The sequence below is a fragment of the Apteryx rowi genome, unplaced genomic scaffold (assembly GCF_003343035.1).
Source record: "Apteryx rowi isolate R43461 unplaced genomic scaffold, aptRow1 scaffold_53, whole genome shotgun sequence".
NCBI classification, from domain to species: domain Eukaryota; kingdom Metazoa; phylum Chordata; class Aves; order Apterygiformes; family Apterygidae; genus Apteryx; species Apteryx rowi.
The window spans coordinates 116,474-139,723 of NW_020450794.1; the positions used below are offsets into that span (position 1 = coordinate 116,474).

Below are 23,250 nucleotides of genomic sequence, written 5' to 3' on the forward strand. Positions count from 1 at the left end.
AAAGACCAAATATTCAGTGGCAGAATCTATACCTTCCAGCATCAGGTTGAAAGGATGAGACCCAGGATGTCCAAACACTTTGGATTCAGAATCTGAACCAGCTTTATGAGAACAAAATACAGAATTCCCCATCTGGCAGTGTTAGAACAAACTGACTCTTGATACTGAAAGCAGCAGAGCAGGACTGCAACTTCACCCACCACTAAAGACCCGAGGCAATTTTCTTGCTCATGCTACAGATACAGAATGCCTGAAAACTACCACGGTAAGAGAAAGGCAGTATCCAATATGGCAATTCACACACTGACAGAAAGGCACAGTTGATAGACTAGACCCTCTGCATCTCAAGAAAAGAACATCTTCAAGAAGAGTCTTGCTAGGTCTAAAGTAATAAATCCTATCGCAGCTATAAAAATACAGTTAATATTCTGTATTAGCACCAAACCGGATCCTTGGGAGTTCTCAGTAGCACTTCTGGGTTCCAGTGGCAGAAGATCATTTCCTGTGGCAATCAGACTTAACTGGCGTTTGGGGTTACATTACCTCCTCTTTCTCAAATTGAAACTACAAACCACACAGTCCACGATATACACTGTCTAGAAAGTCCCTATGTGGCACAGAAGGGAATGGGAAATCATACAAGCAGTGCTCAGAAAAAGAAAGAATATTACTTACCTCAGTCTGGTCTCATCTTCTCAGTTAAGAGCCATAAGGAAGCCTTGAACATTTACATGCTAATGATACACATGATCACGTTGTATCACATTTATTTTCTTTAAAAGCATTAACAACTTATTTCGTTTTCACACAGATGATGGCACTGTAAATGAAGACAGATAGAATATAAGAACATCGAGATCACAGCAATCAAAGCTACGGAAAAATGCATAGCTAAGGTGGATGCAATTTACCATATTATACAATAGACAGCACTTGTTAAAGCAATTCTTTTACTTGTCCATGATGACAGAAAGGGTTAATGCTTCACTACATTCACTAAACTACACAGCACACATACTGGTACGTTAAAAGGCACTTCAGTCAAAGCAACATTTATTTTCACTGGTGCCGAAAGAGTCAGGTTGCTTCTAGGTATTCACATGTCCTCCCCCAATTCAAATTGTTGGTAGATCAAACAGCTCCCCAGCTCTCCCTCCACCACAAGAGGGGAAAAAATGACATTTTGGCAGTTTCAGTTCAAACTCTGTTGTTTCACTACTAATTTGTTGCTCTGATTGATATTTGAGTCACCACCTGCAAAATTTGGACTGGCCAGAAACTGGACCAAGCAGCCAACACACGCTCAGTGATAAGACAGGTACCGCTTTAAAATAATTCAAGTGACTGTTTCCACAAGATCAAAGGTACATACATTAAAAGCTCATTAATATCCTGCACAGGACAATTTCTGCTGTCTAATCACTACTGCAGGAAAATAATACCATCACAGCTCAGACTGATATATGTATATCCTTAGGAGAGTGAAACATAAGCAACAACCCTTTGCAACTGTGCTAAACAAGCACAGCAGTGAAAAAAATCAAACTGTACTCATGCTTGCAGCATTCACCCCCAGTTGCTGCGAGCTCTTTTGAGCCCACAGTTCTCATCAGACTTCCCCAGAACAAATGTCTTTAGAAAAAAATCAGCAAATTTTAGCAACCCCAACTACAGCTGGATGCCATCAAAAAATCTTAACAGCTGCCAGACAAATAAGATCACTGTATTAAATTATTATGCCAACAGCATAGTCTCAAGATAGATTGAGACTAAAAGGTTATATGGAAACAATTTGCAAGAAAAATGTATTTGTTCTGTGGAGAGCTATCTGATACAGTGATACAGTTACAGGCACAGGGTCAAAGATACAGAAAGCATTTCTTTCCCCAACTTAGCCTAGCTGGCACTGACAAGTTTAAGAAAGCAAGCAAGCCCTGAAGTTTAGGAAATCAGAAGCCCACTCTTTATAGCCCAGTTAAGAAAAAAAGTGTTTAATGAATTGATTTTCAAACTGTGGCTATGAGCTCAAAAGGGTAACTGAAAAAATAATCCTACTATCAGGACATTTAATTCACAACACCTCGGGCAGCATGTCCACTGGAATCCACAAATCAAAAACATTTACAACCACAGTTTTAGTAAACGTAGACATGCTACAGACACCTACACATCCACGCCTGCTCTAACTATTTGAAATCTAGCGTCCTGCAGTGATGCAAAATGACCCAACAGGTTACCAAAAAGCACCCTATTAACCTGCACCTTCAGAAAGCTTCTGTGGCCCACACTGCTTCTAGTATCAAGAGCAGCCTCCTTCTTCATTTTTGAGGTAAGGAGGGAAGTGTTCCCCTGTGTCCCTAACCTTCTTATTTGACCTTTTTTTTCAGCTGTATCTTACCAGATCTGAAAAATATCATCTCCCTTGTCTCCCAAATCTTGGCTTGAATTTACACATACATATATGCAAGAAAATAAGGACAGGCTCCTTTTAATTTCTTTCACCCAAAAAGACAGATGTAGGTGTAAGAGAAATACAATGAGAGATACTTCATCTTTCCATCCATTTGTCAGTTTTAGTCAGTATTATATCTTCAGATTTGCTTATTATTCTGTTACTGCAGATAAAATAAGATGAATAAATATGGTGCATCAGTTTTAAAGACTTAGGAGTTCAGTACCTGCAGCAACAGGGCAATTCAATTCAAACATTCTGAGAAGGATATTTCTCATTTCTGTCTAGAAAGCCTTCCTCTTTTGCTGATAATACACTGCATCCTTCCTTCCTTCCCCCACCCCCAGTAGTGAAAAGCACAGTTCTTCAAAGCCAGGTCATAAAAGGTGTCTTCTTTTTCTGCTAAAGTGTTATAGAATAAGAGGTTTTATATTTATTTTTATAAAACATAACAGGAGCCAATAAGAACACTCATATGCTTAAAAATGGCATATTTTTCAAGCTTTACTGCACTGCCCCAAGAGTTTACCTGCTTTGCTGGGAAAAGCTGCTTATGGGCTGCTGTTTAGGGTCAGGACAGAAGATTATTTAATTAGGTGGCAGCCCTCACCCTGGGTTAACAGATACAGGAATACTCCATGCAGGATAAACTCAGTGACATTCGTGATAAGGGATGTGTATATGAAGAACAGAACAAGGCAAGACAAAGACTAAGATAAGTTAGCATGTCTTCGCACTGTATCTAGAGGTTCAAAACTGCTGGCAATGGCATAGCTGTATTAGAAGATAAAAATTGTATTGTTGCAAGTTCTTGGCTGTCACTGCTTGAAAACTAAAAAGGTAACAATTAAGGTATTGTATTCCTCATTTCTGTTTATTTCTGTCCCATTACACTATGCAACAAAAATTCTAGCCATCTTCAACTTCAGTTAGCTGATTTTACTTCAGATTTGCATGTGCTAGATAAGGCTGCAGTGACAGAGAAGCAAACAGCAAGACTTTTATATCAGGCTATTTCACATCATAATTTTTCTTTTAGAGTTCTTGTAAGTTTGTTTTTTTTTTTTTAATCTAGGGTCCAGTAAATTGTAATACTAGTTTTTAGTAAAATCTAGGAATGTTTTCTTCCTAGATGCCTTGGCAACTGGGTTTGTTTTCTAGAGAACAGCTGTCCTAACCACCTGCACCTGTTAACAAGAACTGTGCAAGAAAACAGGAACTTCCTTACCTGGATCAGACTACTTCATCCTGAACAACCTCTCACTGCGGTAAGGCCCAGGTTCTTACCACCCGGGCCTTTTTTGCTGATTTGCTATTAACTTAAAACTGAGAGCTATGGAGTAGCATTTGTTTTGCTTTCTTTCAGTGTGAATTACACTTTGTTTCCCGAAACTTAATTTTGCTCATCACCATGCTCTTCATTTACTTATCTTTACCAGATTTTTCTGTGCAACAATGTCCCTAGGCTATTCTTTGTCCACAGCTCTTCTCAGTCAAGCTCACCTTTGTTTGCAGGCATAAAGGCAAGCTGAACATCAGTTCCTGAACAGAACCTAAAGCACATTTTTGTCTGTCATTGATAAATGGACAGTTCTTAGAAACTGTTAATGTTTCAGTCCTTCAGATGAGAACTTTTAATTTGTTCTTGAATTTCATATTCACCTTTTATTTCATTTCCTCAGCATGCTTCTGTACAGGAGACTCTCCACTCCTCCTAGCATTTACACATGAGCTTTTGATTTCAAGATTCCAGGTTTCTCCAGGAACGCTTAAGTTATCCTTACCTAGTCTTAGGCCAGCTCAGAGTTCCACAACAAGGCTACAATGATAAGACAGTTCCTTTTCCAAGATGCCAAAAGGAGAAGAAATGCTCATTTTAGAACAGAAAGCCCACACTCAACTATGATCCTAGAAAAAAGTAACCTGGTTTTAATGTAAAAATCCAGTCTCCCCTTCCCCCACAGATAAGGTTGCCATCCATGTTGAACTTGGCAGAATTGATCTGCATTTCCCTGGCAAAGTATCTGGCTATTATAAGCCAAATATCAAACGCCTGAAAAACAACATCAACATGGCACTGAACATACTCTTTGGCAATTTTAACACAACAATATTTTATATGTAATTGTTATTTTCACATCACCATTTGTCACAGTGTTATGCACTGTGTTACAGTGCTCCAAAATAAACACATTCACCAGAGTGAGCACAGAGAGAAGGGCAAAAACAGCAAATAGAATGTAAAACTGACCCATCTCTACTCACTATTTTACTTTACCCTTCATAGAGGTTTTAAAGGCATCATCTGGCCTACTTAAAACTTTACAATATATATATAGATCATTCCCTGAGGGTCAGTCTTACTTCTGCAAGTAGTTGCATTGCCCTAAATCTTGCCTCAAAAGGGCTGTTAAGACTGCATCTTTTATTTTATTTTGCACTTAACTGTATCGGTCATTTTATTTTACAAACTGATCAGGACATGAAGTGTCACAAAACCACAGGCAGACACACGAACGCTTTTAAGAATTATCTAATCAAAAGAATTGTTAGTTTCGTATAATTATCTACTGATACAAAAGAAACACAGTTCCCTAAAAACTGTAAAGCACTGAATGCTCCTCAGCTTGGTTAGTCTCCTGCAACATTGCATTAAAAGAGGGTAAGTGCCAGAAGAACAGGACACCAGCTCCCACTTAGATCCACGCACCCAAAGGCCCACCCTGTGCCTTCCCTTCTGTATGTTTTTTTTTGCAAATAGCAGAAGTAACACTAAAAGCGAGAAAAGCAGCTAGAGCAGTAAGGGCCCCAACCACAGCTTGCAGAGGACTGGGAGGGGAGGGGGGCACGTGAGTGATCAAGGACAACCAGAAGAGCTAAAGGGCCCCGAAGCACCTCAGGGGACGGGAGGAGGAAGAGCCTCCCCGGGCGGAGGCCCGCGCTGTCATCAGGCTCCATTTGCAGAGCCTCGTCCACGGGCCCTCCCGGCAGCGGGGCAGCCGCTGGCAGGCTCCCACCTCGCTGCCTTCCCCCAACGCCCTCGGCGGCGCAGGAACCCCGCAAAGCGCCGAGAGGCCCCTCCCGGCCCGCCCACGCCCGCCGCCACCGCCCGCCTCCAGCCCCGCSCCCCCACGCAGCGCCCGCCCGCCGCCATTTTGCCCGCCCCTCCACCCCCGCCGCCAGCTCGCGGACGTCACGCGCCGGCCCCGCCCCCCTCCCAGGCCGAGGCGGCGCTCGGTGCCCGGATGTAGGAGGCGCCGCCCCCGGCTGCCGAGCGTTAGCGCTGCGCGCGCCCCCTCCCCCTCGCTGCCTGCGCGCCGTTGCGGGTCGGCACGAGCCACTGCAGTGAGGGGAAGCCGGCGGCGGCGGCGGCGGCGGGCCAGGGGCGCGGCTGCGGCGCGGCGGCGGCGGCGACGCCGAGTGACGACAGCGAGGCCGGCGCTAGGTCGATTCAGTTGCGGGAGAGACTCCTGACGCCCACTCGCCACCATGGTGAGGACTCCGACACCCCCTCCCCCCTCCCCGCCGAGCCCCCCGCGCCCGGCCTGCCGGAATATTCCAGACCGCCTCCGGCCGCCGGGTGCGAGGCCCGGCCGAGCCGCCGCTCCGCCTCGCTCCCGCTGCCCTGCCGCTGACCCGTCCTCTCCGGCTCCCGCCCGGGGGCCATCCACGTCCCCCCCCCGGGCGAGCGCCTCGCCGGGCTTCCCTCTGCCCTCCGCCGGCCGCTGCCGTGCCCGTCCCAGGGCGCTCCGGGGGCAGGCGCGTCCCCCTCGGCCGCCCACGGCCGCCGCCTCTGCCCCCTTCGCCCCGCTGCCTCTCCGCCTACTCCCTGCGCCGCCTGCCTGCCTGCCTGCCTCCCCCCGCGCCCCCCGTCAAGTGCTGCTCTGCCTCTACCCCCACCTTATTCCTTCCCCTTTTTCTCCAGCACCTCCAGATATCCCCCCCACACACACCCTTCCCTCCCCCTAAATACGGTCGCCCTCATTCACTTCCAGCCCTTTCCCGAAATCTGGGGGTTCAGATGCTACGGCCTGCGCTTCATCTGTTTTCCAGATGTATCTGCATTGCCATAAGCGAACCCGTCGTTTTAGTAGCGGTGTCTTGCGGGGGTTGTTTTGCAATCTAAATAGGTTTCTCTCCCTCCCCCCCCGCCCTTGGTGCAGCAGCGTTTTTCTGTTCATGTGCAGACCGGAAAGCTATAATGCACGTAGCCCATGGCAGGAGTGTGCTAGATAATGTATGCTTTAATTGCCCAGGTTTAAAGGCTAGCTCTTTAAATACGGTATGCGTGTGTGTTTTGAGACTACAGAAGGAAGATACGCAGTATGTCCAGGTGCGTGTATTTGAGTTGCTCTGTTTTTTAAATCATGGCGATTTAAATTTCCCTTTTACTGCCGTAAAATTAGTCCAGAGATACAGTATGGAGTCCTGTACTATTTTACGTCGACACTAGGGGTGTCTCCTGCTTGCCACCACTGCCAAGAAATCAACGCCCTTTTTTAATAAACATTTATTTTAGCCTAAACTGTCCAGTACCCCGGCTGCAGGAAGACTCTGGCAATATTTTGGTTTTACAATTGGAGAACTACATGCAGTTTAAGCTTTTTCATTCTTAACTCTTTAAGTGCAAGGCCAGCTGTTTATTGCCATTTCACATTAGACCTCACATTGCCTAGGAGCCAAAAATGGATTTCCTTTTGTTTTTAAGCAGGGGATTGCAATCTTTCTTTTAAATAATAAAGTTGTGGCAGAAACTGCTTTATGCTCAAGCTGTCTTTGCGTGTATACTTCGAAGTCTGTTAGATGTGTGTTTGGAGAAATATTTTAAAATGTTTAGGGGCTTGTTTTGTTTTGAATTGTGGGTTAAAACGATGTGTTTACTGAATGCCTTCACATGGTCATGGGCTACATTGAGACACTCGGAAAAGAACGCTCATATTTTGAAAACAAGGTATTAATGAGATCAAGAGCTTGAAAACAAAAGTTATTATCAATGCTAATAGTTGCTATGAGTATGTAGACGGACAGTGGTCATCTTCCAAACAATAGTTGTGCTCTTACTGCCGTTAGTTGAGTCTTCTGTGAAAATTTTGTTCTCAGCGATTTGTCTGAGGAGATGTGCTAATGTGCATAAGAAGAGAGAAAATATTACTTGACAGTGGGATCTCTATCTATATTAGAGTGCTGCATAATGAATCTAGCTCTCATGTGTGGCTAACTATCATTAAGACAGAATGAGGAAAGAATCAAAATTATCCTAGAATCCTTTGCTGCTATAATAATGCTGGTTATTATTTTGTGACTCCTTAAACAGTATTTCTGTACAGTCAGCTGACGTGCTCTAAATGCAGGTGCTTGAAAAAGCTACTCTGGGTATTATTTCTGCCAGTAAAAGTATTTGTTTGCTAAAATAAGCAGTAGCAACACCAGGAGAGTTTTCACCATAGCTGTATTAGTACCCCGTTTCTGATAATACATGATTTTAGGGGCCTTGTAATTTGAAAACTAGGCTAAAACTAAATAGCTGATATGCATTTAAAAAAAAAAAAGTCATTTAGGTTACTGTTATCTTTACTGCCTTTACATTGTGGATCTTTTTTGGAAGAGAAATAGAAATGAAGGAATAGAAATAGAACTTATTTCAACCTTTACTTTTTTATAAGTGATCTCTTTCACAGCTTGGAGTAACGTTTGTTTTGTGTTCCTACAGGACTGGAGAGCTGGCAGTTAGAGTGGAGAAAAAGAGGTGGATGTGCTGTCATGTTCATAATAGATATTTTAAGATAACATAAGTATTTAGTGAGTCAGTATATCCCTGAATGTTTTGGTATAGCTGTTTTTAAAATAATTTTTTAACAGGCAAAGAGTACTAAGTTGGCAAATCTATTACATAATGTTAGATGTAATGTTGATATGCTATTTCTGTCAGAGTTGATTTAGAAAGTACTATTCACAGAAACATTTGCTAGAAAAAGATAAACAGCACAGGTAGAGGCTATTGAACAGTCTCGGTTTTGGATAAATTGCATTTTGTTCGAGCAGCCTGTATTCTAGTAGGGAATGCTTCACAGGGACTTGTTCTTATCTAGCTCTTGAGCTTCATACTTGCAGAACAGAAGACAAAGAATTCCGCTGGAGTAATCCAAACCATGTTACATAACATGCATAGCTTTTTAATAAGCTGAAGAGAACCTTTGGGAGTCTTTTGAACAGACCAGTTTAAATCTGGACCCTACTGCTGCCAGCTTCTGCTCAGAAGTTCTGACTCTCTTTGAATAGTGGCACTTACAGTACTGGAGTATCTTTCTCTAGCTGAAATGATTCATTCCCAAGCTGATCTAGAACAGTGTTTCTAAACTACTGAAGCAAAGGACTGCCAAAACTTTTTTTGGGGGGGGGGGGAAGACAGCAGAACATCTTGAATCATTGTTTACTATTTGGCAGGGAGAGTACTAAATAAATGCTTGGGTGAAGAAAAAGCTAGTTATTCTGTTGCAAAAATCATAATTTCACTGCTATCTTTACAAACATGTAGAATTGTTACAAAACTGAATTTACTATTTATCTGACTCCTGAGTGCAAGCCACAGGTAGGAGTCAGAACTGAGAAACAATCGCATGGTCTGTCCTACAGACCACTGGTGGTTGATCTGCTACAGGTCTAACTTGTCTAGAATTCAAGCTGTGAAGCTCATGTGTAGGTCTTAAGGAAGAAGTACTTGATACACTTATTTAGGCCAGCTTGTTTATTAAAGGCTTTTATTTTGGAAGTGATGGTAAAGAGGCATAGTTTAGAGGCTATTTTGAATATGCAAATTTACTTAGCGCTCTGATCTTCAAAGACAGGCTGTTGGTGGAGGAGGGAAGAGACTTTCTTAAGTAATTACATTTTTTCAGTATTTCTGTGGTGGAATAAAATTGGAATTCTGTCTTTATAGGGGTAAGATGTGAACTTCAGAGTTAGCAAATTTAATAGTGAAGAGTGAAAGCTGAGCAGTTTAAGGGAAAATCATGTGTGGTGGGCATGCCCAAGGAACTTCTGAGAGTGTTCATCTTATCTGCTAAGGCGTCTGACTTCAGTTTTGCTCCTCTGACCTCAGTCTGAGAGTCAGTGAGCACTAAAAGGGAAGCATTAAGGGAGTGAGTTTAATAACATCTAAATTAGGGTTTCTCTAGACATTTAAAGGAGGAGATGTGACCATTTCTGTCTGTCAGTGCCAGAAAAGAAGCGACTTCAGTATTTCTGGCCCTTCTAGGGAAACAAATGAATCGGAAACACATATTTTAGTGCTAAACCATTTCTCAGTATGCTTCCACCTCATTTTTCTCACCTATGCATGTCAGAGATGTGCAAAAAGTTGTTAAGGTATGGCTAGACTTTTTCAAGAAATATTTTCTTCACTTTTGCTTGATGTAATGTATTTTAAGAAGAAATAAAACTCTGAAGATCTTATAGCTTCTCTGTAGCTGAGTGCTGCATCAGTGCTTATCTGGCAGTGCCATGGAAGGAATAGCTTTTTTTTTTAGCTATAGGTATATTTAATAGTTTTGTTATACTGTAATTCATAAATTACAGCCGCACAAGATCTTTCAGCATTGCTTTGTTTTCACCACTAGTAAAAAAGGATTTCTTTCCTCTCTCTCTGTCTCTCTCCCCCCCCTTTTTTTTACTGCCTGTGATTCTTTAATTTTTGTTAAGAAAATTATATCCTCTGCTAAAACATTATATAAATGTGAAGTCTGAATGCTAGCTGAGCATGAAACTGTGAAGGTTTTGGTTGAGTTGTATGAAATGGTGACAAAAAACTGTGTTCATAGGAAAAACTTTTTTTTGTAATTTGAGCTAATTTATGATTTCTTGAAAGCCATTTGCTCTTGATTTCCTTGCCCCTCCTCTTTCCTCCCAAGCCCTTTTTCCCTGCTCTGGACTGTAACATACTGTGAATTTCTAATCAGAAGGAAAAAAGACTGTGCTGTTCTTTATTGTGTAGCAGCAAATTCAGTTAGTGTCACCTTTCCCTATTTTCCATCTTTCTTCCTGGCTTACATGCTTTTCTCTATTCCCACGTTTGTTTATTCCTGTGTGTTCCTTACAGAAAGACCACAGAAGCAAAGGTGGTTGGTTGTACTTCCTATGTGCTAGTTCTTTCCCCAGAATTGTCAGCAGAAATAGGGAAAGTGCTATTCTACGATGTCCTAGTCATGATCGAACTCCTCAGCTTCTGGAGGAGCAAGCACTAGAAAGATGGAGGAGTGAAAACTGAAGTGATGGGTGAGGAATAATGAGAGGCACAGATCTGTGTGTGTATATATGTATATATACATACATACATACAAACACACATATATGTACATATCAAAAGAGAAGTGCTTATAGGGTATGCAGTTGGAAACTTCTGAGCAGGATATTGTAGGGACACAAGTACTTTGTTTATACCTGCGTACTGTTGTTAATTAAAATGGGGAAAAAAGATTTGAACTCCTTACCTTTGGGAATTGAAGAGTTTTATTTACTGACTTGATTAAATAAATTATTTTAAAACATATTCTTTTTCACCCAGTGATTGTAAGAGCTTATCTTGCTATGCTCTTTTGAAGCTGGTAAATATTGTCCTTGTTTTACAAATGAAAAAAGCTGAGGTCGTGGAGGGGGAATAACTTGTCTGAGGCCCTTTTCATTGTCTAAAAGCGACCACTAGTATGTGATCTGGGAAATGGAGAACTTGTTTGTGGCTGTGGAAATAAGAAGTCCAAACCAAATGGACTACTAAGAATTTTGAGATCTCAGGGCTGATGAATCATTGGAGCTAGAATGCAGTTTTTGTGCCACTAGAAAACTTGTTGTACACTGTGCGTTTGGTTTAGGGCATATGACTGTAGAACTTGCAAGCTTAGTCATACTACCTTCTTTCAACATCTTGGTATCAGTATGTTAGCTGCTTAGTGACTTCTTTTAAAGGTTAGACCTGGAAATGGACCTTTTATATCACATGGGAGCTATTGAGTTTCCTAGATGACAGTGGCCTAAAGAAAGTAATCTTAACTCCAGCAGTTTGAGAAAGATCTGCTACAAAGATTGCCTTGCTGAATGAAGTGGGACAGACTTGGATAAGGACCAACATCTTTTAATCTGGCATAGATGGATCTGTTTCAGTGTACCAGTTCAAGTGCTTCTGGGACATTTTCACTGCTGTTGCCCTGGATCAATGATCAGAAAGTTTAAATGACTTGAAATTCATTAATTCGTAATGATATAAATACAAGACTAGAAGCATTGCTTGACATGTGATGTAGCTGGATTATTTTGGTCACTATTTGAAATCTTATATTTCCTTAATAATGCTGAATATTGAGATAAGTTTAACCAAGGTTAAAGTTAAAATGTAGCTTGTCTTCCTGTGCAGATCTCTTTATAAATAGTTTAAGTGGCAAAAGTTAGCGTGGAGAGAGTTTGGGTTTTTTAGGTGGTTCAGGTGTCTTTAAGAATAAAAGTACCCATATCTTTAAAGTCATTTTGGAGGTGACAGTTATTTTAAATAAATTGGAAAATATAATGGTGATGTTTTTACGTAGCTTTCAAAAAGCACAACTTATGAAAATTTTAATTTAGCCACTATTAGCAACTAACTAGCAACTAAGTCTTTTCCACATATAGGAAGACCAATACAAAATGTTATATATTGCTTTGAGATTGTATATAGCACAGCCTCAAACACATTATTTTAACTGCTTGTGAAAACTATATAGTCTCCAGCTGCTTTTGCACCATCTATATCTGACTTGCTTGTAACTTGACAGTTGGCCTTGCTATTGATACTCTGTCCCACAAATAAGGAAGAATACCTAGAGATAAAAGCAGTAGTTCTTAACTGTGTTAAAGAAGTCTCAGAAACTCTTTAAATACATTGGAGAGCAAGACAATGTTGCTCATAAACTGCCAAAAAAAAAAGTTAGGTTCCAAGCTGTAAACAGGTTGTGCCAGTTAATACACTCGAGTCAATATTTGTGAAGTCTGTGTTGATGGAAGTTTAAGCAAACTGTTAAGGCAAAGAACCCAAACCCCCCCAGTAAGCTGATATTGTGGCTATTTTAAAAAGCTCATGTAGTCAGCTTGAAGTTCATGAACACTTTATAACATTCTGTAAGTTATGTAAATTGGGAATTAAAAATGTGGCAAGACATCCGTTCTCTAAAGAACTTGAGTCAGAATTTGGGGGTCGGGGGGAGGGAGCATGAGGGGGGAGCAAGAAGGAGGGGATAATGGATGGAAAGCCCAGAAATGAAGACCAGGGATAGTACTGTTCTGGGAAGAAACCCAGCTACTGGAAAAGTGGATTCAGCTGGGATTCTCACAAAAATATGATCTTAGTATCATCTTTGAAAGCTCTGAAACTTATTCCCTTCCTCCCATACATTCATGACAAATATGGACTCTTCTTACCCTTTATTTTAAACAACTGGCAATTTGGGGAAAGAAGACCTATACTATAGTACTCGTTCTCTCTCTTTCTCTCTTTTCCTGCCCCGTCACTCTGTGAACAGTCCCTTTATGTCTGTTTATCAGGTGTTTGGGGTTTTTAGTAACAGGTTGTTCAAGACGGACAACTGTTGTTGCACTGACAACTGGTAGGTTCTGAATAGTGTCACTGAAGTTGAAACAAGTCACCTGCATTTTCTCTGCTCAATGATACTGTGACTAGCAGAGCTCCTAGTTATTTAAAGGACTTCAAAGCAAATTTTTTGAAACAAACTGCATGGGTATGAATTTGGGCTCTCGTACTCATGAAGGAAAACCTCCTGCATGCTTCATGGGCATGATGACTGAGCAGCTTTTTCAGTGTTGTGTATGTAATAATATTGTGTTGGGGAAGCTCAATTTAGTACTGAGTGACTGCTTAACAGGCTTAGCACCTTGGTACCTGAGCAGTAATGGGTCAATTCCATTGATAACACTAAAGGAACACTTCCATTTTTTTGGGGATCAAAGCATGATTGCATGTAGACCTGCTAACAGGTCTAGAAAAACTTTCAGGATAAATATGAAAACTGCAACAACAAAATCCTCTATGAATAAATAGACTTGATTTCTATATTGGGCTTGAGCAGACTTTCTTAACTCTCTAATCACTGTCGTTTATAGGCATGTCTAATAAAGTCTGTCCAGTACCTAACCCTTGAAAAAGTTTAAGAATCTTATAAAAAGTAGTTACTCTGCCCGAAGTATTTTATTCGGAACAGTAAGTTTGGTTCTTTTAAATAATGGGACTAGCATTAAAGAACTTACCCAAATGGTGCCCTGTGTTAGTTTTTTAATTTCAGACAGTGTATTGAAAAATCAGATTAGTGGTGAATGTCATTTAGAGAATGTGAAAAGTTAATAAGTTTTAATCTTTTGTAGTCTTGAACATTAGAGTGAAATTTGAATGTTGCTGAAATTGCATTTACCAGTCTGCACTTTTGAGTAGCTCACTTTTTGAAAGGATTGAAATGTGAGCAGTTAGCTGGAAGGTTGTCAAATTCTCTTTACTGATGTGGAAAACTAAACTGTCATAAGTGAGTAAAAGTGACTAAAATCAAGGGGAAGGAGAAGATGTTTTAAGATTTAGGCCTTGTATATAACAACATAGTATTGAAATGCACTGTGGTAGGGAACAAGGCAGTTAGATTCCAGAAAATCGATAGTCTGAGTGAGGGGGTGAGTGATTTTTAGCTGTAGCTTTGTCCTGTGTACTTACTCTAGGGGGATTGTTCTGAGCCTGTCCTATATCATTTATGGTTTAAAGTCAATTAATCCATGTTTCCCAGCATCTCACAAACAGCAGTGAAATCACTCGCATTTTAAAATTAATGTCTTTTGATTTGTAGTTCATATTAAAGACAAGTATGCAAGTGTATGCACATTATATGCCTTTGTTAAGGTTTGCAAGTAGTAAACATTGGTAAGTGTAGCCTATGAAGAGATAAGATGGGAAGTAGCAGAAAGACAGTAGCCTGTGGTTCTGTGGGTAAATTGTGTATGCATGCACAGTTGTGTCAATTAGAGTCTTTTGGGGATGGATGCAATTATTTGTACTGTATCTTGGACTAGGATGACTAGATTCTTGATTGTGAGCCTCCAGAGCAACTGGTAATTATTACTGGAAATCACTGGGGCTCTGCAGGGGTGTGTCTGCTTATTTTGAGAAACTGTGGACCCCATAAATAGCAGTCATTTTTATAATGCTGCTTTGTGCATACTTCTGTGTCTGCTTTTATGTGTGTTTGCAACTTATGTAAATTTACAGCTCTTTTCAGGACAGCTGTTTTTAATCTTCTGTTGCTACTTGAAACAATTAATGAGCCTTGATTTCTGAGGGGAAGAAGGAATCTTAGTTTTAAGAGTCTTTACAGAAAGTGCAAGCATCTATAAGATTTTGGATAGTTTTTCAAATATTTGACATCATTGTTTATAGGCTACTGAAACTGGGGTTAAATTCTAATTTAATTTTTGAGTATTCTCCTTTTATTAGCTTGTAGTAAAAGTGCTGGGTGAGATATCTGAATCTGATACTGAATATTAAATATTTGTTTCCTCACATAAATATAAGAAACAAGTCAAACCCTGCCCTGAAGAATTTAAACTTGAATATTCTGTCTTTTTAATTGCATGTGATCATTACTTCACAACTGACTCCTGAATGGACATCACCTCTCCATTATAGTACAACAAAGTCAGTATTTTCTCCATGATACGGTTCAAAGCTGTTTCAATATTTTTGGAATAATTGTTAGAAATGAAAACCTTAATGGAAATCAGTGTGGTATTCTTGTGTTTTACTTTTTTTCACTTTGCATTCCTTTGTTGTGGAAGTCTGTGATGATAATTGGAAGTCTTTGGAAATTTGCAGTGCATCTTTTCCAGAAAACAATAAATTCCTAATTCGCTGGAGTAGCGGTACTAGAAATTCTATACAAGTATTCCCTTAGAATGGAGGATCTTAATGCCCTGAAGATCCGTTTTTAAATATCACAAACTTTGCAAAAAGTTAAATATAACATTTTTGATCCAGCTGTACTGAATCACTGTGGTGGTAGGGCCTGTTTTCAAACTGTATGACTCATCTTTATCCTTTACTGAATTAATTCTTCATGTGTCCTTGACTGGCGTAAACTAATCCAGAGCTAGTTAAAATGTCTCAGTTTAATAGCTGACAGCTGTAGTTCTGATGAAGTTATTTTCTTTTTTGGAAAGAAGAACCAAGTATTAAGATTAGTGTTAGCTGTTGAAGAGGGACAGTTAAGAATACTGGAATACAACTTCTGTTTTGCAGATTCTATATCTACGCAACAATTCCTCTTCAGTGTAGTCTGCTTCTTCCTTTGATTTGCACATCTTGCCCAGTTCTGCTGCTTTACATCCCTGATTGTTTTCTGTACTTGTCTGTTCATGAAATTGAATCCCACTTTTGAACCCTCTTTTCTGTTTGGATACATGTCTTTACAGAATTCTTTATAGTGTTCTTCAGCCACTTTTGTGACAGCTTATGAATGATGCTTTAACTGTCTGCTTTCCTTTGGGATCTTCTCTGATACATTGTTTCCACTTTCTCTCTTCTCCCTGGCCAGCCATAAGTCTCTCATCTCCCTCTTTCAAACTCGGATTTCTCTTTTTCTCACTAAGTGGTAGTAAACTGTTTACAAGCTTCTTAAATAGATGTTACTAGCCTTGCATTCTGTTATCCAACCTGTTTCTGTGCTCTTGTTTTACTATTTACTTGGTTTTTTTTTAATCTGTACATTGACCTGTGTGACTTTTCTGAAACTTTGTTATAAATCCTGGTGGTATAGCCTGTGTGAATCATTCAGTACTCTCTGAATTGGCACTTAAACTTCCCTGCTCAAGGAGATTTGAGTCTTCTAAGCCACTATTGGACAGTTATGTGCAATAGAATTGCATCAACTTTTTTTTTCTTCCTCTAGGCCCTCTCAGGTACCTTTAAAAATATCTACACAACTGTTCCCAAAGCTTTAACTGTGCAGTTAAAGTGGCTAAAAGTTTACTTTAACACATTACTGAATACTCTGTTAAAATGTAAAAGCTTAGACTAATTAGCAGAGAAAGATGCACTGGTGACATTGTTCTTGACTACTTCTAAAGTATTTCTGAGAATAGGTAATTATATTCAACTGTACTTTGTGATATAATCTCACCGTAGTTATTATCTAGTAGTTGCTCCAGTTCCTCATTTCTAGATGTCTGTTTTTTGTCTTTTTGCTCTACAAATACCCCTTGTAGCAGTGTAGTGAATCTGCTATCTCTAACCCACCCTCAAAATGAAGTTTTCTAAATTTATTTCCTAACTGATATAGATATCCATTCTTTGCTTGTATGAGTCAGTGAACTGTTTATGGCTGGGGAACTTTACCAGATGCTCTGGGAACAAATAGGTTAGTTTGTATGTCTGTCACTTGCTGTCCAAGGATGACATGCTTTGCTTCATTTCAAGCTAGCTTCTCATCTTTCATGTTTGCTTCAGTCTAATGCATATATCAGATGTATCTGATCAGTCACAAGCGCTCCCTTAACCATTACTGGCTAAAGTTAGGAAGTCTGTTTTCTCTACTGGGAGTCCTTTGACTGCTATAGCTCAGTTTCTGCCTTTGGAAAACTCTCTGTAAAGAAGTATTATTACTCCTTTCTGATGCTCCTAGCTTTGCTGAGTATGTAGCGTGAAACTGATCTAATGACTATCATCAGTGTTCCTGCTGCCTGTGAAACTAGGGTTTTCAGTGTTGTATCCTGGTACAAGCAAAATAAAGAGGTTCAGAAATGTCAAGACTGGTCTACCCTTAATTTTTCTCACTCTTTTGAATTTGGAGTATCACAAATCATATTTTTTAAGAGGTAGAGTTTTGATTCTGCAGATGCTGATAACACTTGCCTTTAATGTTTTCAAAATTATTCCAAAAATGTTTAAATTTCCGAGCATGCTTAAATGTACTATAGCTTTAAGCTACAGTGATTTATGCAACATACTAAAGCATGTTTAAAAAACAGTGCAGCAGAAAAAAAAAAAGTCTACCTCTGCAGAATACACCCCTCATCAGAAGGCGAGAATGTTCTTCTGGTGGAAGTGCTATAGGGAATATAATTAATCTTTCTACTATTTTTGCCAGTTTTGGATGGGGATATTGAGCTACTAGTTAACTTCGCAGAGTTTTACTCATACTGCTCCAGAGAACTATTTGCTAAAGCTCCCTAGTTCTTTTTGTTTTCTAGTACCTGGGAGTGCTGAGAATTAAATAGGCATAATTGAAAGCAGTCTTGCGAGAGTATATATAGAAAATTATATTTCAATATGGTTTTAGGTCAAGTTAATCTCTTTGTAAAGTAACTGTTCTGTTCCTATTTCTATATAGGTCATCCAGTGATTAATTCTGAGTTTTGTTGGACAGCTATTTTTATGTCTTTGTATTGGAGTGGAAGTTTTGAACATTGTCAGCTTTCTTGGAAGGTACTTTGGACAAAAACTGTTTTTTTTTGTTTTTTGTTTTCTCCAAATTGTTGTAGAGAGAGAGAAACTGGAATAGCTTTAATTAGCAGCTAAATATTTTTCCTATAAATTACTGTTTTGACTCATTTGATAGTTTTGTGTTTACTCATTTGAGAGACTCTAAGAAGCTAAATAGCTCATTCATTATCTGTTTTAATAACTGGTCAAAAGTGAGTGACTTTTTTTCCTGTTCCCTCCAGGTTCTCAGTGATGCTTGTGTACTTTTGGCTTAATGTTGAGAATGAAGTTTTGTTTCCTTTTATGTAAATGTTACTTTATTTTTCCAGTCCTGAAGTTATTCTATTCCACACAAGTGTGCACACACAATTTACTCTTTACAGTCACTTGAGTTTTTCTACATTCATATTCACCAATGAACAGAATATAGTTTTTTTACTAATCGAAGAATTTAAGTGGAGATTAGTTTTCAGATAAAGTCTAGAATTTAGTATCTGTCTTGTTAGATAGGTATTGCTATCCAATTTTTGTGCATTAATTCCCGAATCTTGTCCTGAAGAACAAGATCAACATAAGTCTTGTTTTTTTGTTTTTTGTTTTTCTTTTTTTGGTAGCTCTTCCTATCCGCTCCCTTTCTAGTATCCCCTCAAGCATAAATTGTCTTTGCTTTTGAAGTAATGTGGCCTGTTTCCCACCCCACTTGGTGTCACTTCTCTGATATTAAGATGTTGGCTGTTCACCCTGATAACCCCACAGTACCTCTTGTTAAATCTTAAGCCACACCTTATGCTTTCTTCTATGCTGTTAGTTGTAAGTTTTTTACACCATATACTTAACCATAAAACTGCCGCCTTTTTGCTACAACTTAACTCCTTTTTTTTTTAAACTGTATGAAGATTTATATATTTTGTAGATCTGTTTATCGCGTCATTGATGTCTGTTTCTTTCTAGCCTTCTGGACCTTCTACCTTGTTTTGTTTTGCTAGCATTTAGCATGAGGGGCCTTTGTCAATGTAATGGTATAATGATGGGGTGGATTGGTTGGGTGTGGCTGTGTCCTGTATTTGTCATCCCGTGTCTGTCCCCCCCAGTACTGGAAAGTTTGTAGACCTGAACCTTGGAGGCATTTGTTGTATGATGGGTGTGTGTGTAGTTCTGAAGGTACCTTAGGCCTGAGGAAAAATCTGACTACTCAGCTCTAGGTACTCTTAGGAGAAGGTGCCAAAAACTTTGCTTTTCAACCAGGCTGTTGTAAATAAACGATGCATCTTGCTGTTTAATGAAAACATTCCTGTCTGACTGACAATTATGTACCAAATATATCATGTATGAAATCTTTAGTATATTAAAAGTAGTGTATTAAAAATTATGTCTTTAAGTGACCAGAGTTATAAAATAGTGTCTCCAAAAAATAGTGACCAACTGTGGGTTGAATTTCTGTTATTTAAACCACCCTGTTCTGTGTATAGAGATGTTTTCTTCCTTTTTGTGTTCCTTCATGGAGTCTTCTCTGAGTAGTTTCTTGTAAGTTGTCTCAAATTTAACAATCCAGAACTTGAATTTGCGCCAAAAAAAAAAGTTTTAAAGGGGTAGAACTCCTCCATGGGCAACTCGATGCAAGTTTCAAGTTTAAACAGAGTAAAGTAACTCTGTGGTAAATGCATTGATTGCATTGATTTTTTCCCTGCTTGATTTTTCTATTCTAGAAATTTTACTAGAAGTTCTATCTGATCTAGATTAGTAGCAGACTTTTATTTCCCTTTTGAACTGAAAGGTGCTGCTGGATTCTTCCTTATTGATGTCATATAAGGTGTATTCTACTTAAAGTTCGTGTCTCAGCATTTTGATACCTGAGAGACCTTTCTTCTATACAGGAGAAGGAAACTTTATTGTGATTATCTTCTAGTCCCCAGAGAAAGCTACTGTGTTCTCCTCTTGAGCTAGGGTTATTGAATTAACTTCAGTCAAAAGCCTTGTGTGCTTGTTTTCTGTGCTTCCATGATGCTATTCCTAAACATGAAAGATCAGTAGGCTACACTTGATCACTACAGGGAGTCTGACTCTGACCATCTACTCTAGAGCTACTGAGGATGTCTGAATAAGGTTTATGGCATTCTAGTGGTGGCTGGAGGACTTTTTTTTTTTTAATGTCCCCGTTCCCAAAACTTTATGGAGAATGTATCATCTGAAATAGTGGGTAATGCTGGGATTCTGAGCGTGGATATATACTTATGCAGAGTTTTAGTTAATATGGAATATAGCCACTCAACAGCTTTTGGGACAGTGTCAGTCTGACTTTTTTTGATTTGAAAACAAATTGATATTTCTCTTGTGGAAAAATCATTAGCTTATCTGAGTCCATGTCTTATTCTAAGTAGCAACTGCCTCTGTTTCCCAAGAGTTTTTAGGCCTTTTGTGGTTTATATAGCAGTCACTGGGGTTAACCAGTGACAGCTTGTCAGATATGTGCAGGATTCTTATGTATTTCAGACTTAAAGAACTTGTGTGCCTGGAAGTTCTCTCTTATTTCCAGCTATATAAGAAGCTTTATAGGTGAAAGTAGTATATTAACATAAGCAGAACAAAACCAAGTACTGTCTTGCAAATATTTTTTGTGACTAATCTGGAAGGAATGGAGGACCAACTTCTTACTCCAAAGACTAGGTAACACAAACTCTTAATTGCATCAAAACATACTTTGGTTTAGCAGTGACAGAACGTTGTTGTTCCCCTTTTAAAGGTGACTTGCTTCAGCATCTTTCTGGCAAATTGTCCTTTCCTTGGCTTTTGGAGAGTTCATAGTTAATTTATGTACTTTAAAATCACAGAGTTCTTAGAACTTTTCAAAATTCATGCAAATTTCAGAAATGACAGCTCCAGAGTGATTGCATAAGTAGATTGAGTTGTTGTCTCTAAACAGTAGTAGTTAGGAGCTACCAAAAGTAAAATTGTCTAATAGCATGCAGAGCATTGTAACTTAACTCACAGAAGCTAATACTTCTATTCTTATGATTTTTCTTAAGTTTGTTTTGTTTTTTTGTAGATTGCAATATTTATACAAAATAGCAAGACCTCTGATTGCACAAACTTGCATGAGAATTTGGTTTCTAATACGTATGAGACTTTGCTCTACTCTTTAGAATGACAGAGTTGGTTTGTTGGTTTTCTCAACATGTGGCACAAACTTGCCTTACCTCGTTTCAAAAACTGCACTGTCTCTCCAGTGCTGTTACTTATCTCCCTACCCATTGCTTTACCAACTCTGGCACGGAGTTCATCAAACGGAACAGAAAACTTTCACTAGGATTCTGGCGTATTACAGATACATCAATGAAGTTGTGTCAAGTTTAAAGCAATCTGGTTATACTTTATGTTTTTATTATGTCTACATCAAACTTGCATAAGATGTAGTCACGTGTCTAGTGAATGGTATTATCAATGCCAGCTGTATCCTCCGACCTGATGGCTGCTTTCTTCTCCAAGTTCAGGAGAAGGGCTTAGCAGTGAAGTTACTTTCTATCTTTGATCATTCTGTCTGCTTAGAAAATCAGTTTTGCAAACTGCCTGTGGAGTTTCTGCTGGTGCTTGTGTATTGTGTTCTGTCTTACGTGATGATTAAAAACTTTTGCCTCTAGTTTATCTGCAGATGAATGAATAAAGTGTTGGATGTATGGTTATGTGATTGAACTAAGTACTTTACATTTGAGATCATAAAAGTTCAGATTTTGTTAAAAGCTTAGCAATTGTAACTGGGTTCAAATTGGAAAAGCTGTGGCATTTGTGTACATGAATATATAAATCGTGCCTGCTATAACTGGATAGACTTTACAGATTGCTACTGGGTACTAAACACCTCTTTTAAGAATTCAAAACACTAAAACTTATGTAAGGCTTAGTCATTTCAATATATATATAGAATATATATTTTGTTTCTCTGTTCCCTTTAATGTCCCATTTTTGCTGTGTATGAAAGATTGAACCCCCTTACAACTATGCTCTTGATTTCTTTGCTTCTCCTGTCTGGTAGAGGTTTCAGCAACAGTAGCTACATCTAATTTTGGGTTCAGTTCGTGCTTCATTGGTTTGGGGCTTCCCTGTGTTGTCCTAGAGTAGCTGCTTGACTGTGATGGCCTTAAGCCATTAATAACTCCCTTTGGAGAAGACCCTTGTACAGCACAGGATTTAAATAAAGCACAGGAGAAGTGACTGGCCAACTGCCAGCCAGAGGACAAGTGGCTTCCCTTAAAATGACTGCCAGAGCTTAAGCATTGCCATGACCGGATTAGGTAGTGACTAAGGAGTAAACTGCAGGCTTTCTGTGACTTGCACAGTCTCCTGCCTCCTACTTCTTGGAGTGAGGGGGGATGTGGTGGAACTCGATGGACATCCAAAAGAGCAGAATCTTAAAGAATCATCATCTGTGGTGTTATGTATGAACCTAACGAATGTATCCAAAATAAGTTTTTTAAAAAGTCAGTCTTATGAAATGTGGCAAAGTCAGTTGTAATGCTTCATTAGTATACTTGCAAAGAACAATAATGCCAGAAAGCTGTAAAAGCTTTAACCTGACTTGATCCCACTATAATCCTAAAGCCAGCAATCCCCTTTGCCTTGGTTCGTTATCTCTGATGTCTGCAATTTAAATGCCATGTTCAAGAATTAGGTATTAATCTTTTTTTGAGTTCCTTCAGTACTGAAGGTCACTGACTGTTTTGTTTAGAGGCAGGATTAACAAATTCAGGCCACTTTGGGGATAACACCTTTAAAACTTGAAGTCTTCTTCCAAAGATGCATTGAAACAAGCTGCATTTTGTTTCTAACAGTTCCCTTTTTTGACTACTAAGTACTTGTAGCCTTGCTTGGTGTTTGCTGTTGATTAGCATTCAGATTCTCTCATAGGAGAAAAAGAAATATTTTCTTTAGAATATTAAGAGCTGTAAGGCCTGTCCCTTGTAACTTTGTAGTTGTTTCAGCTTTGAGTTAAGAGTATAAGAAAAAAACAAGCACTAATGTAGCTTTAGTGGTTTATTGGAATGCTAGCAAACCTTCCAGGGAAGTATAGTTGGTAACACTTTGTGCAACGCTTTCATGGCTGCAGGGAAAGATGGTTGCACTCATCAGCAGAACTATGGTTAGTGATGTTGTCCCAGAATGGGGCCTGCAACAACAGATGAAGGTGGAATGGAGAAATATGTTGGTGGGCTTATGTGGGCTGTCTTAAATGACTGGGTGATATCATAGTTGTTTCCTCTTGAAAATCGTGGCTGACAGAAAATGAAAAAGCCCCTCCTTCCCCCCCCCCCCCCCC

General features: G+C 39.4%; 1 protein-coding gene across 2 annotated transcripts in view; it reads left to right on the forward strand.

Moving 5' to 3' along the window:
- The first annotated feature begins 5,860 nt into the window (after window positions 1-5,860).
- Window positions 5,861-23,250, forward strand: part of PPP3R1 (protein phosphatase 3 regulatory subunit B, alpha) — a 42,429-nt gene continuing 25,039 nt past the window's right edge. The window contains exon 1 of one of the 2 annotated variants that reach the window (XM_026080803.1): window positions 5,861-5,944. In XM_026080803.1, the coding sequence (XP_025936588.1) occupies window positions 5,942-5,944 (3 nt within the window). In that variant the 5' untranslated portion in view covers window positions 5,861-5,941. The remainder of the gene's footprint in view (window positions 5,945-23,250) is intronic. The other variant, XM_026080805.1, reaches the window with a different exon arrangement.